We start from the raw sequence: 15,328 nt of genomic DNA, 5'->3' as shown, positions 1-15,328 counted from the left end.
AACAGTATGAAAGTCTGGAAGATTACACCACTGAAGATGCCATTTCTTACAGAAAAAGCCATGAAAGCCATCAAGCCTGAAACAATAAATTCCTGCTGGAGAAAACTGTTCCAGATGTCATGCATGACTTCAGAGAATTTAACATAGAGCCAATCAAGGAAATCAGGAAATAGATTGCAAATACAGCAAAGCAGGTCAGGGAGGGGTGGCTGTGAAGGGTCTCAAGACATGGATCTTGGAGACTTTCAAGAGCTAATGGATACACATCAGAGGAACTAACAAAAGACGAAACTTGGTGCAGATGAGGGCTCCTGAACCAGTGCCAGACGATGAGGAAAAAGGCACAGGAGCCGTGCCAAAGGGAGACTGACACCAGACAATCTGGTAGAGGGTTCAGGGTTCTGCTTATTCAAGCGAAAGTGAAAGCAGCAGTCGCTCAGTTGTGTCCGACTCTTTGTGACCCCAAGGACTGCAACCCGCCAGGCTCCTCTGTCCATTGGATTCTCCAGGCGAGAACCATGGGGTAGATCTTCCTAACCCAGGGGTCAAACCTGAGTCTCTTACATCTCCTGCATCGCCAGGCAGGTTCTTTAACATTTGAGCTCCCTGGGAAGCCCCTTCTTATTCAAGACCACTTTTAAACTTCTTTTTCAACATGGATCTTGTATGATACAGGGACCGAAACTAAAGCAAACAGTGGAAGAAGGCCTGGGATCCTGTACACACATTTTTAGAGAAATGAGAAAGCTTAAAGTCAGACAGAAACGATGAGGTATTTCCATAAAGGTACATCGAGGGTGCCTGTCTCTCTTGCCTCTCTCTCCCTAACCCCCACCCACTTCTGCCAGCTCTGGGGCAGCAGGACCGCCCCATCCTCTTCCTCCTCCTTCTCCTCAGCCTGCTCAACGTGAAGAAGAGGAGGATGAAGACCTCTGTGATGATCCACCTCCACTTAATGAATAGTTAATCATCATCATGTCATTCAGTTCACAAACTTATCTGCTGTGTATGTGCATGTCCTCACGGGAAAATCCAATAATTGTGAGATGTCTTTGTGTCATCACCAACATCGCCTAAGTGTTCATCACGTAGAACACTGTGTGCAAGACCCGTATAGAAGTGGATAGGCTACCCTCACAGAGGCTATTACATGTGACTCATGTCATACGAAATTAATAACATGTTAGTTTTCTTACTGTTATATAACTTGGCTTTCAAAGAATTATATCACTGTATAGCATGCCTCTCTCTCTCTTTTTATAATTGTAGAAACTATCAGTCTTCATCACATGTAAGTGGTTTTCAAAAAATGTACCAATGTTTCTAATATTTATTATATACATGGCTGTAATACTGTGTGCCAAAAAAATTTTATTGTTCTTCATTCATCAGTATATAGGCTGCTGCTGCTGCTACTAAGTCGCTTCAGTCGTGTCCAACTCTGTGCGACCCCATAAACAGCCTCCCACCAGGCTCCTCCGTCCCTGGGATTCTCCAGGCAAGAATACTGGAGTGGGTTGCCATTTCCTTCTCCAATGCATGAAAGTGAAAAGTGAAAGTGAAGGCGCTCAGTTGTTTTCAACTCTTAGTGACCCCATGGCCTGCAGCCTACCAGGCTCCTCCTTCCATGGGATTTTCCAGGCAAGAGTACTGGAGTGGGTTGCCATTGCCTTCTCCAAGTATATAGGCTAGGCTACCATAAAGCAATCATATTGCTGCTTATTTTTATCAATGCATGAATCATTATATCTGTAATGTGAGTTTCTTCTTCCTATTAATTTTTAATTTTTTATGTTAGTATTACATATAACATTTATAGCATTTTGTATCACATAAGATAATATTGACATGGGTACTGACAGACAATTCATCTTGTAAACAGATGATGTAAACTTTTGGAATAAAGAAATACAGTACAGTACCATCAATATATTTTCATTTCCTTATAATTTTCTTAATATTTTTTCTAGTTTATTTTATATAGGAATACAGTAGGTAACATATATAACATACAAAATGTGTGTTAATCAACTGTTTATGTTATCAGTAAAGCTTCCAGGTAGCTGTGGGCTATTAGTAAAGTTTAGGGGGAGTCAAAAGTTATATATATATTTCTGACTTTGGCAAGGGGGGTTGGTGCCCCAGACCCTTGCATTATTTGAGGGTTCATGGTACTTCTTCCTGTAATTGCAGTTACTTTTCCACATGTGATCTCTCCACTCCTAGAGGGAAAGTTCTTTAAAGGCAGGAGATAAGTTAGCTTCATCACTGTGCTCTTAAAAGCCACAGCACAATGCCACTTGCATAATAGTTAATTATTGTATGAAACATTGCCTACTTCACTATATTACTATTTATTGGTAGCCTCTATACATGAAAAGCAGAATTCCAAAAGTGACTGTCATAAAAATGAGTGATGGAAAGAGGAGTAAAGGCCAAAAACCTGATGCTTTATGAATTTATTCTATTTTACAAACACTTTGTGAAACCCTGAGCTTCCAAGAATGTATGGTAAAATCAATATTCAGAAATATAAATCTATGTGTATATGAGAAAAATGGGTTTATTTGTTTTCATATCAAATCAGCAAGATAACAGTGTTTGGAAGAGATGGAAAAAAAAGAGAGAGAGAGAGAAACTTTAAAGGTAAATCTCTTTGTCACTGGAAAAAGAATTTTCTGAATGAGAATAAACATTTTCACATTTACAGGATTACAGGAATTGTAGGGATTACAGGAATGACACTTAGCCTCTTGTGTTTAGAAGAGGTCAAGTATTTGGTTTTTTCTCTTTAATATGCATCAGTTCTTCTATTGGACTCTAAAGCGGTAACTTTTGATTTCTTAACAATATTTCATAATTACTTAATTATAACTGTATTTGAATTGCAACAAAAACACTTACTCTGAGAGCCAGAAGAACTCAGTTGTACTTCTGCAGACGATTGCTGTGGTCTTGACGATGGTTTTGGAGGCAATTTAGCCTGGGAAGAGCAGGAAAAATGCACATGATTTTAAAACCCTGTTTTTACTTAGGAGCATATGACGCTTTTCCGCCCCCGCCCCCGCCAGGGCGAACATGCAAACGCCAGCCCCTGCACTCCTTAGCAGAGCACACACGGCTCTGGGCCACCCCTGGCTGAACCGGACCACATGCGGGTGACCGCAGGGGGCGCGCTTCTGCAGCCGGAAGCGTCCCTCCTCCTGGCCCCGCCACCGCCACCGCGCAGGAGGAGCACGCGCTGGGCCGAGGAGCTACGAACCCGGCGCGGAAGGCTCGCCGCACATCAGCCACCAGGCCAGCAGTGGTTATTACTATTATTAATTGATATTATAAAGGTAGGTCTATCCTCGCAGAAAGGCAATCAAAGAAAAGCGCGTTTCTTCCTGAAATTTGTATAGATGATTGTCAAGGTTTTATGACATTTTTCACGAAAACTGTATGCAAATGAAATTCCAAGGGAGGGTTAGTAGGGTGTTTAGAACCCGATATCAAGGATATGTGTGTTAGTCGCTCAGTCCTGTCCGACTCTTTGTGACCCAATGGACTGTAGCCCACCAGGCTCCTCTGTCCAATGTCCAGGCAAGAATACTGGAGGGGTAGCCTTGCCCTCCTCCAGGGGGTCATCCCTGGCTCGAGATGGAACCCAGGTCCACCGCATTCCAGGCAGATTATGGACTGAGCCACCTGGGGAGCTCAATATCAAAGACAGAATAGTCTATATGAAGAAATTCTCGGCAGCTACTAAGAAAAAGGGAGAAACCCAGCATCACCGAAGCCTTCTTCTGCTCCCGGGCAGCTCTTCTGGCATTGACTCGTTGTCCTTCGCTTTCATACTTCTCAGTAAAGGAATCAAGAATTTCATAAAGATCTTCTGCTTGAGCAGGCCGTGGTGTATCGCCAAATAAAATGTCATAAGCTCGAATGTCTTGACAATAAAATCTAACAGGAAACATATGAAGAGCATTTATTTTGCAGACATAGATCTTTTCTAGAGGTAAATGTACACCCATGTATGTGTGTGTGCTTCTCTCACCTACTGTACTTTATATATACTACTTTTCAAACACTAACTACAAGCCATAACCCATGAAAAGGCCCTAAATTTATCCCTCTAAGCTCACCTCTACAGGCAACTGCCATAAGTGGTCTCATATTTATATCGTTTTCCCAATAATATAAAAGCACTTCCCATACACATATATTTATACATAAAAACATATACATAACATTTATGTATAAACAAACATAATAAACATATATAAATACATATATTAAACACTTATGCACATGTACCTACAAGCACATACATTTTTTACAGGTTTTTGCTTTTTAAGTTTCTTATAAAAATGGTGCCAACCTATAGTTACCTAAAATGTTTATTTGTAACAAAATTATGTAAGGATTTGCCTTATGTGCTTGGAAGCCCTGCAGTTGATTAAAAAGTATATTTGGTTTACTTTATCCAGGAATTAGGTGAACTTTACTGGGAAAATCTTCCAAAGGCCTAGAATCACACATTTCTAAAAGCATTCTTAACTTAAATTTCTCAAATTAATAAAACCAGACGTAAAAGCATTTCTCTTGACTTTACAAGCTAGAGAGTTCTGCAAGCCTTACTTTCCCCCATTCCTCCCATTTTCTGGTTGTTGAGGTCTGCTCTGAACGTTACTGAACGAGTGTGGGATTCCAGGTGGAAGAGCACCACGCACGTGGCTCCTGACTCCTCTCTGTCAGCTGTAAGCGGCAGACTGATGTCCACCACCAGCGGGGCCAGCCCTGTCAGGGTCACTGCTGTGGGACTCCTGCCAGTGTCTATAAGTAGTCCTCTCAGCCCTAGCTTTTTACCTTTTTCTGGGCAATTAGACACATTTTAGTGGAAATCTGGAAGTGCAGTTTGGGGAACTATTAGCTAGATGCCAGGTTAAAGGGGAAGTTCCTTGATCTCTGTTAGGATACTTCCAACTCTTGTATTTTTTTTAGATCAAATTGGTTTGTGAGTTATGGAAGAAAGACAAAGGCTCAGTGTAACAATAGGGAATGTCTTATAATGGTGAACCCTGCACTTTTATTAGGTTGCTACAAAAGTAATTGTGATTTTGGACCGTGAATTTTAAATCATTATAACTATGTTCAAAAATATCTTTATTAATCAAAAGAGGAACCATTACAATCAACATATTTTTTCCAACAAGAAATAAGTTTGCTTATCCCTGTAAAAATCTGTGCTTCGGGATTCAGTGAGCTCTTGGAAAGCATTTTCTGCTGGTTGTGGAAGAATTTTGCCTGCAAACAGTTGTCGAGATGCGTCAAGAGTGGTAGTCAGTTGGCGAGAGATCAGCTGAATATGGTGGATGAAGCGAAACTTTGCAGCCCAATTTGTTCAACTTTTGAAGTGTCGGTTGTGTGACGTGTGGTTGGGCATTATCACGCAGAAGAATTAGGCTCATTCTGTTGACCAATGCCAGCTGCAGGTATTGCAGTTTTTGATGCATCTCTTCCATTTGCTGACATACTTCTCAGAGGTAATGGTTTTGCCAGGATTGAGAAAGCTGTAGTGGATATCAGATCAGCAAAAGACCGCCAAGCAGCGATCATGATCTTTTTTGGTGCAAGTTTGGCTTTGAGAAGCGCTTTGGAGCTTCTTCTCAGTTCAACAACTGAGCTGGTCATCACCAGTTGTCAAATAAAATCCTCCTTTCATCACACATCACAATCCAATCAAGAAAAGGCTCATTATTGTTGCTTAGAATAAGAGAAGACTACACTTCAAAGCGACTTTTTTGGTTTTTGGTCAGCTCATGAAGCACCCACTTATTGAGCTTTTTCACCTTTCCAATTTGCTTCAAATGCAGAATGACTGCAGAATGGTTGACGTTGAGTTCTTTGGCAATTTCTTGTATAGTTGTAAGAGGATCGGATTCAATGATGGCTCACAATTGATTGTTGTCAACTTCTGATGGCCAGAGACTATGCTCCTCACCTTCAAAGCTCGCGTCTCCTTGCAAAACTTCTTGAACCACCACTGCACTGTATGTTCATTAGCAGCTCCTGGGCCAAGTGCATTGTTGATACTGCAAGTGGTCTCTGCTACTTCATGACCCATTTTGAACTAGAATAAAAAAATCACTCGAATTTGCTTTTTGTCTAACATCATTTCCCTAATCTAAAATAAACATAAAATAAACAGCAAGTAATAAGTCATTAGCAAAAAACATAAAGCGAGAAATGAGCATTAAAATGAAGTGTACATAACCACATTTATTTAAGAATGTATTCCAATATCAAATGGCAAAGTTCAACCATGTAAAACTACTATTACTTTCACACCAACCTAATATGTTATGAGGATGGCTTCTTTCCTTCAACCTCATGAACCAGCCTCTGCCAGCTTCACACTTTTTTTTTCTGCAGCTTCCACACCTCTCACCATCTTCGTAGAGTTGAAGAGAATTAGGGTCTTGCTCTGGATGAGGCTTTGGCTAAAGGCAATGTGCTTGCTTTGATCTTCAATCCAAACCATTAAAACTGTCTCCACATCAGTGATAGGGCCGTTTTGCTTTCTTATCGCTCGTGCTTTCACTGGTAGAACACTTGTCACTTCCTTCGGGAACGTCTCCTTTGCAGTCACAGCTTGGCTGACTATTTGCACAAGAGGCCTACCTCTCGGTCTGTCTCAGCTTTGACCTCCCTTCCTCATTAAGCTCAGGCATTTCCAGCTCTTGGTTTAAAGTGAGAGATGTGCAGCTCTTCACTTGAACCCTTGGAGGTCCTTATTAATCTCAATGCATTGTATCTAGGGAGCAGGGAGGCCGGAGGAGAGGGACAGAGGCTCGGGGAGGGATGGTCAGAACACAGACATGCTTACTGACGAGGTTCTCCCCCCAACAGGGTGCAGCGCCTGGTGTCCCAAACAATCACAACCGTAACATCCAAGGTCACAGATCGCAAATCACCAGACCCGATGTCATAATGAAAAGTTTGACATCCTGTAGGAATTACCGAAACACGAGGCAGAGAGCAAGGCGAGTGGGTGAGACACAGCGCCGGCAGACCTGCCCGTACGGGAGCGCTCTGTACACTCCTGAGAACCACATGAACCTACAAAGCCTGATTTTCTTCAAATCAATTAACATTATTTGCCTTAGACTTACTTTCGGTTGGTTTCCTTCCTCTCAATCAAACAGCTGCCTTCTAAAGATATGCCAGCGAAGAGGCCTCTTGACTTGCAGTAAGTAAAGACGGCAGCTGAGCTTCTCAGGGAGACGTTTCCTTCTAAATTTCTGCAAAACAGAAGGTGAGCATCCCAGCACTGTGAGCATCTTCACCTAAAGGTGACTGTATGACTGGCACTAACTTCCAACCCCAAAGAAGGATCTCGCTGTATACCTACTTCTTGCTCTATACCTACTTTATTTTTATGTATTTTACTTCCTGCTGGCCTAGGCTAGGTGTGTTGAAAGTGGTTCAGAGGAAGGACAGTTCACGGCACAGACACAGTAGGCAAGATGGTTGTAAGACAAGGTGATACACGTGAAGAACACATGTTAAGCTAAGATTTTCCAACTTCGCCTTCTTTTACCAAATCAGGGAAGTGCATCTCAAGAGTAAAAGACTGTGGTTCTTTTTACTGTGAGTATTTTCATAGAACTCAAAAACATTTTTAAATGATTTTTACTAACTTCTACAAACAGTCTGAGTTTAAAATATTTAATTGCTCGATTAACTCAAGAATAGTTATTCCTTAATAGAGAAGGGAAAACCACAGTATTGTAAACCTCACTCAAGTGAAACACTTTCACTTCAATTTTTCACAATGTAGTTTGGAAAAATGCTTTTTTTTTTTCCTGATCAATGCTGCTCTTTCTCAGTTAATTAAAACTGACTTGACCTGGCTCTTTCAAAGCATCTATATAAATTTTATGTTAGTTCTGATAGCTACAACAGCCTGCACTTCTGAAAATTTAGTTTCTTTTTACATGTGTTAGCTTCAGATTTTCTCATTTTATTACACTGGCTGTGTTTTGTAAGTTTCTTATTTGTAAGCAACCTCAAAGCCTCCGTGTGTGTGTGTGTGTGTGTGTGTGTGTGTGTGTGTGTGCGCGCGCGCGCGCTCAGTCGTGTTCGACTCTTTGGACCCCATGGACTGTAGCCCACCAGGCTCCTCTGTCATGGGACTTCCCAGGCAAGAACACTGGAGTGGGAGGCCACTGCCTCCTTCAGGGGACCTTTCTTATCCAGGAATCCTCATCACTCTGTCTCCTGCATTGGCAGATGGATTCTTTACCAGTGCTCCACCTGGGAAAATCCTCTGGGACACATGTAAATCATAAATTTGTGTCATCTAATTCAAGTTTCTCTTAATGCAAAACAATACGGTTTTGAAAGTCTTTACTGTCCATAGCTGTTCAGAAAGGGTTTCAGAGCACTTACCTTCCCAAGGGCCCAACCGCCACTGTGAGGTTCCCGCCAAGTGTTAGGTTCCCGCCTTTCGCAAAAGCTTCTACTGCTCTGTCATAGTTCAAAATTATTACCAGGTCCGATACCTGAAAAGCAGAGAGCCATGTATTTTTAAATAATCCCGCCTGCATATCATTTACAATATGTTTATTACAACTCAAATCTGCAATATGTAATGCAGCAAGAATTTCAGTGCAGTCACAGAAAGAGGAGGCAAGCAGAGTCGTGCCTCACTTTCAGCTGAGGACTTAAGCAGCCCCTGTCCCCCAGGCAACGAGGGGGCCGGGCACCCGCCGGGGGCCTCCGCGCACCGCTCCAGCTTCTCCACAGCCCCGTGGGTGAGTGAGGCCGGGTGGGCTGTCCTAGTGACCGGCTCACACTCAGGTGGGTGTGAAAGGTCAGAGGACTTCCTCAAACTAAACACTCGGCGAAGGCTGAGCTGGAGAAGGAGAGGAGCAGGTTAGAAGGTCGGGGGTCCGGAGTCTGGATCCCACCTGCGTGCCCTCACCCCACCCCGCAGAAGCCGCAAAGACATGCAAGACGTCAGGAGGAAGACTTGTTCCCACTAGTTGTGCCTATCACCACGGTTAGTCCTCCAAGCACAATAAACACGAAGCTGGAGGGAGAACACGCCCTGGGAGTGCATCCTTCAGACTCTGTGGCAGGACCACCAGGAGGGCCGACAGGGTCCCAGGGCCACCAGGGGTAGGCCTTTCATACATAAAGTCCACAACAGGACCCGCCCCCCGAACTACATGGAGGTCAAGTGCCCAGAAAACAGAAGGCAGGAGGGCTTAGCTGGATATCTGGGCTAAAAATGAAAACCATCTGGGTGATAACTCCACTCTTGCCCCCTGCACACTGTGTGTGTGTGTGTGCGTGTGTTAGTCGCTCAGTCATCTCCAACTCTTCGCAACCCCATGGACTGTATCCTGCCATGCTCCCCGGTCCCTGGGATTCTCCAGGCAAGAACACTGGAGTGGGTCGCCATTTCCTTCTCCAGCACACTGTGTGACCTTGGGCAAATTGAGCAGTTCAGAGTCTCAATCTCCTTCTCTGAAAAATGGGTATAATAATAGTACCCACATTTATAAGTATATGTACTCACATAGGTATGTGTATTGTTGTTGTTCAGTCACTAAATTGTGCCTGACTCTTTGCGACCACATGGACTGCAGCATGCTAGGCTCCCCTGTCCTTCACTGTCTCCCTGAGTTTGCTCAAATTCATGTCCACTGAGTCAGTGATGCTGTCTAGCCATCTCATCCTCTGCTGCCTCCTTCTCCTTTTGCCTTCAGTCTTTCCCAGCATCAGAGTCATTTCCACGGAGCTGGCTCTTATGCATGTATATATGTGCATGCACAGACATAGTTGTTTGAAAGATTAATAGAAATAATTTGTAAAGCCTGGCCTATTCACCACATCTCAATAAAATATGCAAAGGCCAAGCAGATTAATGCTTAAAAGATGACTTCATTTATATTGTTCTTTTCATTTTTCAAGTCAATGTCTTCATCTGACAGAAGAATCCAATTATTATCAAATGTGATTGCACTTGGAAGGGCCTAGTAGAATTCCTGATACAGTTTAATTTGAATCACTTCATGAAAAAGTACACTCAGGTTCTGTAGGACTGAGTAAATATGCCAGCTAATTGACCCATGCAAAACACACTGCTGACTCATATCAATTGTTATTTCTACTTTATACACGAACAATTCTGAGGATCATGGTGTTTAATGACACAGAATTATTTAGCATTTTTCATGCAAAGTTAAGGAATTTTGCCAATGATTGTGTCACCAAATCTTACATACTTTTAAAGATAACATACATGAAAATACTTTGCATAATGCTTAGTGTATACACACTAAGTACTAAATCTCCAGTCATGACCTTGTAGGTACTTTAGTTATTATGTCTCCTTCTGCTTGGTACATCTTAGTAAAGTAAGGCACAACTATGAGTCAATAAAGAAAATAAATCAATCCTTTAAGTTTATGTCCAATCTCAATTCAGTTCTCCTAAATAAGAGTAAGATACTCCTGTGTTCTTTGGTGACTAATCAGACAGAGAGCCAGGTCCAAAGCTCCACAGTGTGAAGAGCAGCAACAGTGCCAGCGGCCCCCTGCGTACTCCCGCGGCTTAGAATGAAAAGCAGGAGGGATTTCCTGAAAGAAAACTGGAGCAGCGGAGCAAACAAGCCGCGTAAGACCGACCGCTGAGAATCTGATAAAAGCTTCTTAAGAAGTTTGAATTAAGATACAATTAACTTGTAAATAAAATGCAAGTTTTACAATTAAATCCAATTCTTAAACAAGAACTAAAAAAGAAATCACTATCGTGCAGGAAAGGCTAGGGAAACGTGTTCTCAGGAGCCACTGGCCACGCTTCCCCGACCCCCTGCCCCACACAGCACTGCCCTCTGCCCTCAGATGTTCACCCACCGTGGACCCAAGTCCCCGATGCTGCTGTCCTGTGATGAAGCCCCACATCCAGGCAACCCGGTGAGAAAGCCCAGGGCTCCTTCTGTGGTTCTGGCGAGACCTGCCCCCACCTCCTCCACCCTCTGCAGAAGGTCAGATGGTCTTTTTTTCCATCTCTCCAGCCATTCTGCTCAGGAGTCTGCCCCACTCCCCTGGAAAGCCTCCTCTTGTGGGTGAAAAGCTTCACGCTCTCACTAAGGGGCATCATCAGCCTCAACATCCAACCCAACCTTGAGAGGCTCCCAGGGCCTCTCACTCCTCACACCAACGGAACCTCTCTTGCACAGCAACCTGAGGGGCCTTAGAAACTGAACTCTGATCTCCAACAGTAGCTTCTCGGCTTAAGCCTAGATCTAGCCTTTCTCATTATTAAAGTAAAAGAGTTCATCCAAATTCTCCTAGAAAAGACTGAGCCATTTTTCTCACATTACAGTCTTGGGTGAGGTTGATCAGACTTGATGGCCCAGTGTGGATTCTGGCTTTTGGTAAACGACAGACAATGGGATAATCCGAGGTATCAGGGTTTTCAGAGCTTTGGGCTCTGTTATAATGGTCCTGGAAAGAAAATATTAGTAGCATTTAAACTAGGTCTTAGCATTCTCTTTCCTGACTCCACTGCTTTTAAAACTTTTGCTTGTTGTTGTTGTGTTTGGGGGGTGTGTATGAGTTATACAACCCTGGGAATTCTCAGCAGTTCTCTCAAGCGGACCAGTGCCAGGATGTATATTTAACTAAAGTCCAAGCTAATAAAGGCCAATAGATCCAGTCAAAAAATGACAGTCCTACGAAGGACTTCATAGCCTTAACCTGGTCTAGATTGCAAAGCAGAGATAAATCTAGACTTTCTGGTGGTCAAATCCACATGTCCACGTGTATGGAAGGGGTCACCACCCGTGGGAGGCAGCGTGGAGGGCAGACACTCACTGGGGGCCTGGGCTCAGGAGAGGGGTCTGGTCACACCGCAGGGACACCACCGGCTCCTCCAGCCCCGCACCCACCACTCAGCACACCCTCACGCTGACAGGTGGTGAGAGCAGCTGTCCCAAACACCAGCGGCTTTGTCTCTGTCGTAGGAGTCACCTCCTCTCCCTGTCATCAGACCACGGTGAGTTTAGCTGGACGACGGCCTTGCCCGGACTCTTCGCCTTCTCTGTCTGCTTCCCTGGGCCCCTCACAGTCCTCCCCTTCCCCCCGAGAACACGTGCTCAGTAAATCACACGTGCGCCAAGTCCCGTCTCAGGCTCTGTCTCCAGCGAAACCAATCAGAGACAACCACACACAACCTCTGCGCGGTGCTGAGCACCTCTGTGCACCGAGATGCTCTCACGCACGTGCCCTCAAACGCACAGCATGTTACAGGGACGGCAGTTACAGTGAAGACCGGATGGGGCACTGGAAGCCGGGAGACTCACCCAAGCAGCCCCTGAACCAAGCGCACGGAGCTGAACGTCTCTGAGCCCCCTCTCCTTGCCCGTGAAAGGCGGCCCAGACGAGACGTCTCGTGAGGGAACCAGCACCCAGGGTTGCAGACAACGTGCGAACTGTGTTTGGGGCCAGAGGCCTCCCTCTGAATAACCAGCCTGTCACTCTCTGCCTGTCTTCACTGGAGGGGTCACATAACTCAGTTATCTACACAATGACATCCTTCATGACTATGGTATGGAAATGATTCTGTAAGAAGACAAGTGAGCGTTTTATGAGACTATTAACCATTACTGCTAACTATTCCATTCTAAAACAGAATGGCAGATAATTAAAGTATTCAACAAATATTTGATAGTCTGAACCACTGACACCAGTGCTTTAAAGAAACAGACTTATTTTGTGTGTCTATTTGTTCAGTTCAGTCGCTCAGCCGTGTCCGACTCTTTGCAACCCCATGAATTGCAGCACGCCAGGCCTCCCTGTCCATGACCAACTCCCAGAGTCTACCCAAACCCATGTCCAACGAGTCAGTGATGCCATCCAACTATCTCATCCTCTGTTGTCCCCTTCTCCTCCCGCCCCCAATCCTACCCAGCATTAGGGTCTTTTCCAATGAGTCAACCCTTCGCATGAGGTGGCTAAAGTATTGGAGTTTCAGCTTCAACATCAGACCTTCCAATGAACACCCAGGATTGATCTCTTTTAGGATGGATTGATTGGATCTCCTTGCAGTCCAAGGGACTCTCAAGAGTCTTCCCCAACACCACAGTTCAAAAGCATCAATTCTGCGGCACTCATCTTTCTTCACCGTCCAACTCTCACATCCATACATGACCACTGGAAAAACCATAGCCTTGACTAGACGGACTTTTGTTGGCAAAGTAATGTCTCTGCTTTTAAATATGCTATCTAGGTTGGCCATAACCTTCCTTCCAAGGAGTAAGCGTCTTTTAATTTCATGGCTGCAGTCACCATCAGCAGTGATTCTGGAGCCCAAAAAAGTAAAGTCTGACACTGTTTCCACTGTTTCCCCATCTATTTCCCATGAAGTGATGGGACCAGATGCCATGATCTTAGTTTTCTTAGTTGAGCTTTAAGCCAGCTTTTTCACTCTCCTCTTTCACCTTCATCAAGAGGCTCTTTAGTTCTTCTTCACTTTCTGCCATAAGGGTGGTGTCATCCGCATATCTGAGGTTATTGATATTTCTCCCGGCAATCTTGATTCCAGCTTGTGTTTCTTCCAGCCCAGCGTTTCTCACAATGTACTCTGCATATAAGTTAAATAAGCAGAGTCTATTTGTGGTTGATACTTAGTCAGTCTAAGGACGTAGGTAGGAAGGACTCACAGTTCAGATAAAGGCCAGACAAGAAAATCTCCAGGCTGGAGCGTGTGTCAGGCACCCCATCTCATCAGCAGCAAGTGTCTGGTGGAAGAAGAACAGCAGAGAGGACCAGGGAGCCCAGGGAGCTGCAGACTCTGGGGCGTGGGTCTTCATCCCCCACTGGCCACGGGTCTACTGCGTCTCACTGGGACCGGAGCTGGGCTAACAAGGACATCCAGCAGCAGAACCTCTGTGGGCTCGGGGCCAACAACCCACCCGCTTCCTCACTCATCCTGGCTCAGGGGTGCGCCCAGAGGGAAACACACTCCTGTCCAGGTCTGAGATGCTTCCTGGAGGACCACCTCGGCCTCTTCCTGGCACTGAAAAGCAACTGACGGCTCTAACCTTACAGCTGCACTTAGGGAAGCAAAGCTGGGTCATATTCAAGAGGCACAAACTCCTAAGACAGTCTAATCTTTACTTGAAGTGGATATTTTTCAAAGTTAATATGTATTTTCCATGTACAGTATTTAAATAGAATTCCAGAGTTAATTTCTATACAGCCACAAGGGTAAGTTGTGTTCAAAGTTTCCACAGTTTAGTTGCTCAGCCGTGTCCGACTCTTTGTGACCCCATGGACTGCAGCATGAAAGGCCTCCCTGTCCATCACCACCTCCTGGAGCTGATCAAACTCATGCCCATCCAGTTAGTGATGCTATCCAACCATCTCATCCTCTGTCGTCCCCTTCTCCTCCTGCCCTCAAACTTTCTCAGCATCAGGGTCTTTTCAAATGAGACTCTTCTTCGCATCAGGTGGCCAAAGTATTGGAGCTTAAGCTTCAGCATCAGTCCTTCCAATGAATATTCAGGACTGATTTCCTTTAGGATGGACTGGTTAAATCTCCTTGCAGTCCAAGGGATTCTCAAGAGTCTTCTTCAACACCACAGTTCAAAAGCATCAATTCTTCAGTGCTCAGCTTTCTTTATAGTCCAACTCTCACATCCATACATGACCACTGGAAAAACCAGAGCTTTGACTAGATGACCGTTTGTCAGCAAAGTAATGTCTCTGCTTTTTGGTCATAACTTTTCTTCCAAGGAGCAAGCGTCTTTTAATTTCATGGCTGCAGTCACCATCTGCAGTGATTTTGGAGCCCAAAAAGATAAAGTCTGTCACTGTTTCCATTGTTTCCCCATCTATTTTCCATGAAGTGATGGGACCGGATGCCATGATCTTAGTTTTCTGAATGTTGAGCTTTAAGCCAACTTTTTCACTTTGCTCTTTCACTTTCATCAAGAGGCTCTTTAGTTCTTCTTCACTTTCTGCCATAAGGGTGGTATCATTTGCATATCTGAGGTTATTGATATTTCTCCCAGCAATCTTGGTTCCAGCTTGTGCTTCATCCAGCCTGGCATTTTGCATGATGTACTGTGCATATAAGTTAAATGAGCAGGATGACAATATACACACTTGACATACTCATTTCCCAATTTGGAGTCAATCTGTTGTTCCGTGTCCAGTTCTAACTGTTCCTTCTTGACCTGCTTCCAGATTTCTCAGGAGGCAGGTCAGGTGGTCTGGTATTCCCATCTCTTTAAGAATTTTTCAGTTTGTTGTGATCCACACAAAGGCTT

General features: G+C 44.3%; 1 protein-coding gene across 6 annotated transcripts in view; it reads right to left on the bottom strand.

Moving 5' to 3' along the window:
* The window catches only part of SH3YL1 (SH3 and SYLF domain containing 1), a 61,151-nt gene that overhangs the window by 18,599 nt on the left and 27,224 nt on the right, over positions 1–15,328 (bottom strand). For 3 of the 6 annotated variants that reach the window (XM_081576454.1, XM_081576436.1, XM_081576465.1), the window contains exons 5-8: positions 8,434–8,546; positions 7,155–7,283; positions 3,774–3,942; positions 2,905–2,983 (exon numbers count right to left, since the gene is read on the bottom strand). In XM_081576454.1, coding sequence (XP_081432580.1) covers positions 2,905–2,983; positions 3,774–3,942; positions 7,155–7,283; positions 8,434–8,546 — 490 coding nt within the window. Of the gene's footprint in view, positions 1–2,900; positions 3,022–3,687; positions 3,943–7,154; positions 7,284–8,433; positions 8,547–15,328 lie in introns of all 6 variants that reach the window. The other 3 variants (XM_081576475.1, XM_081576446.1, XR_014078766.1) reach the window with 2 other exon arrangements.

The sequence above is a fragment of the Giraffa tippelskirchi genome, chromosome 1 (assembly GCF_054371585.1).
Source record: "Giraffa tippelskirchi isolate mGirTip1 chromosome 1, T2T-mGirTip1v1.2.pri, whole genome shotgun sequence".
Lineage (NCBI taxonomy): Eukaryota > Metazoa > Chordata > Mammalia > Artiodactyla > Giraffidae > Giraffa > Giraffa tippelskirchi.
Note: the sequence above shows the minus strand (reverse complement) of the source record. Positions and strands in the feature narration are given on the sequence as shown.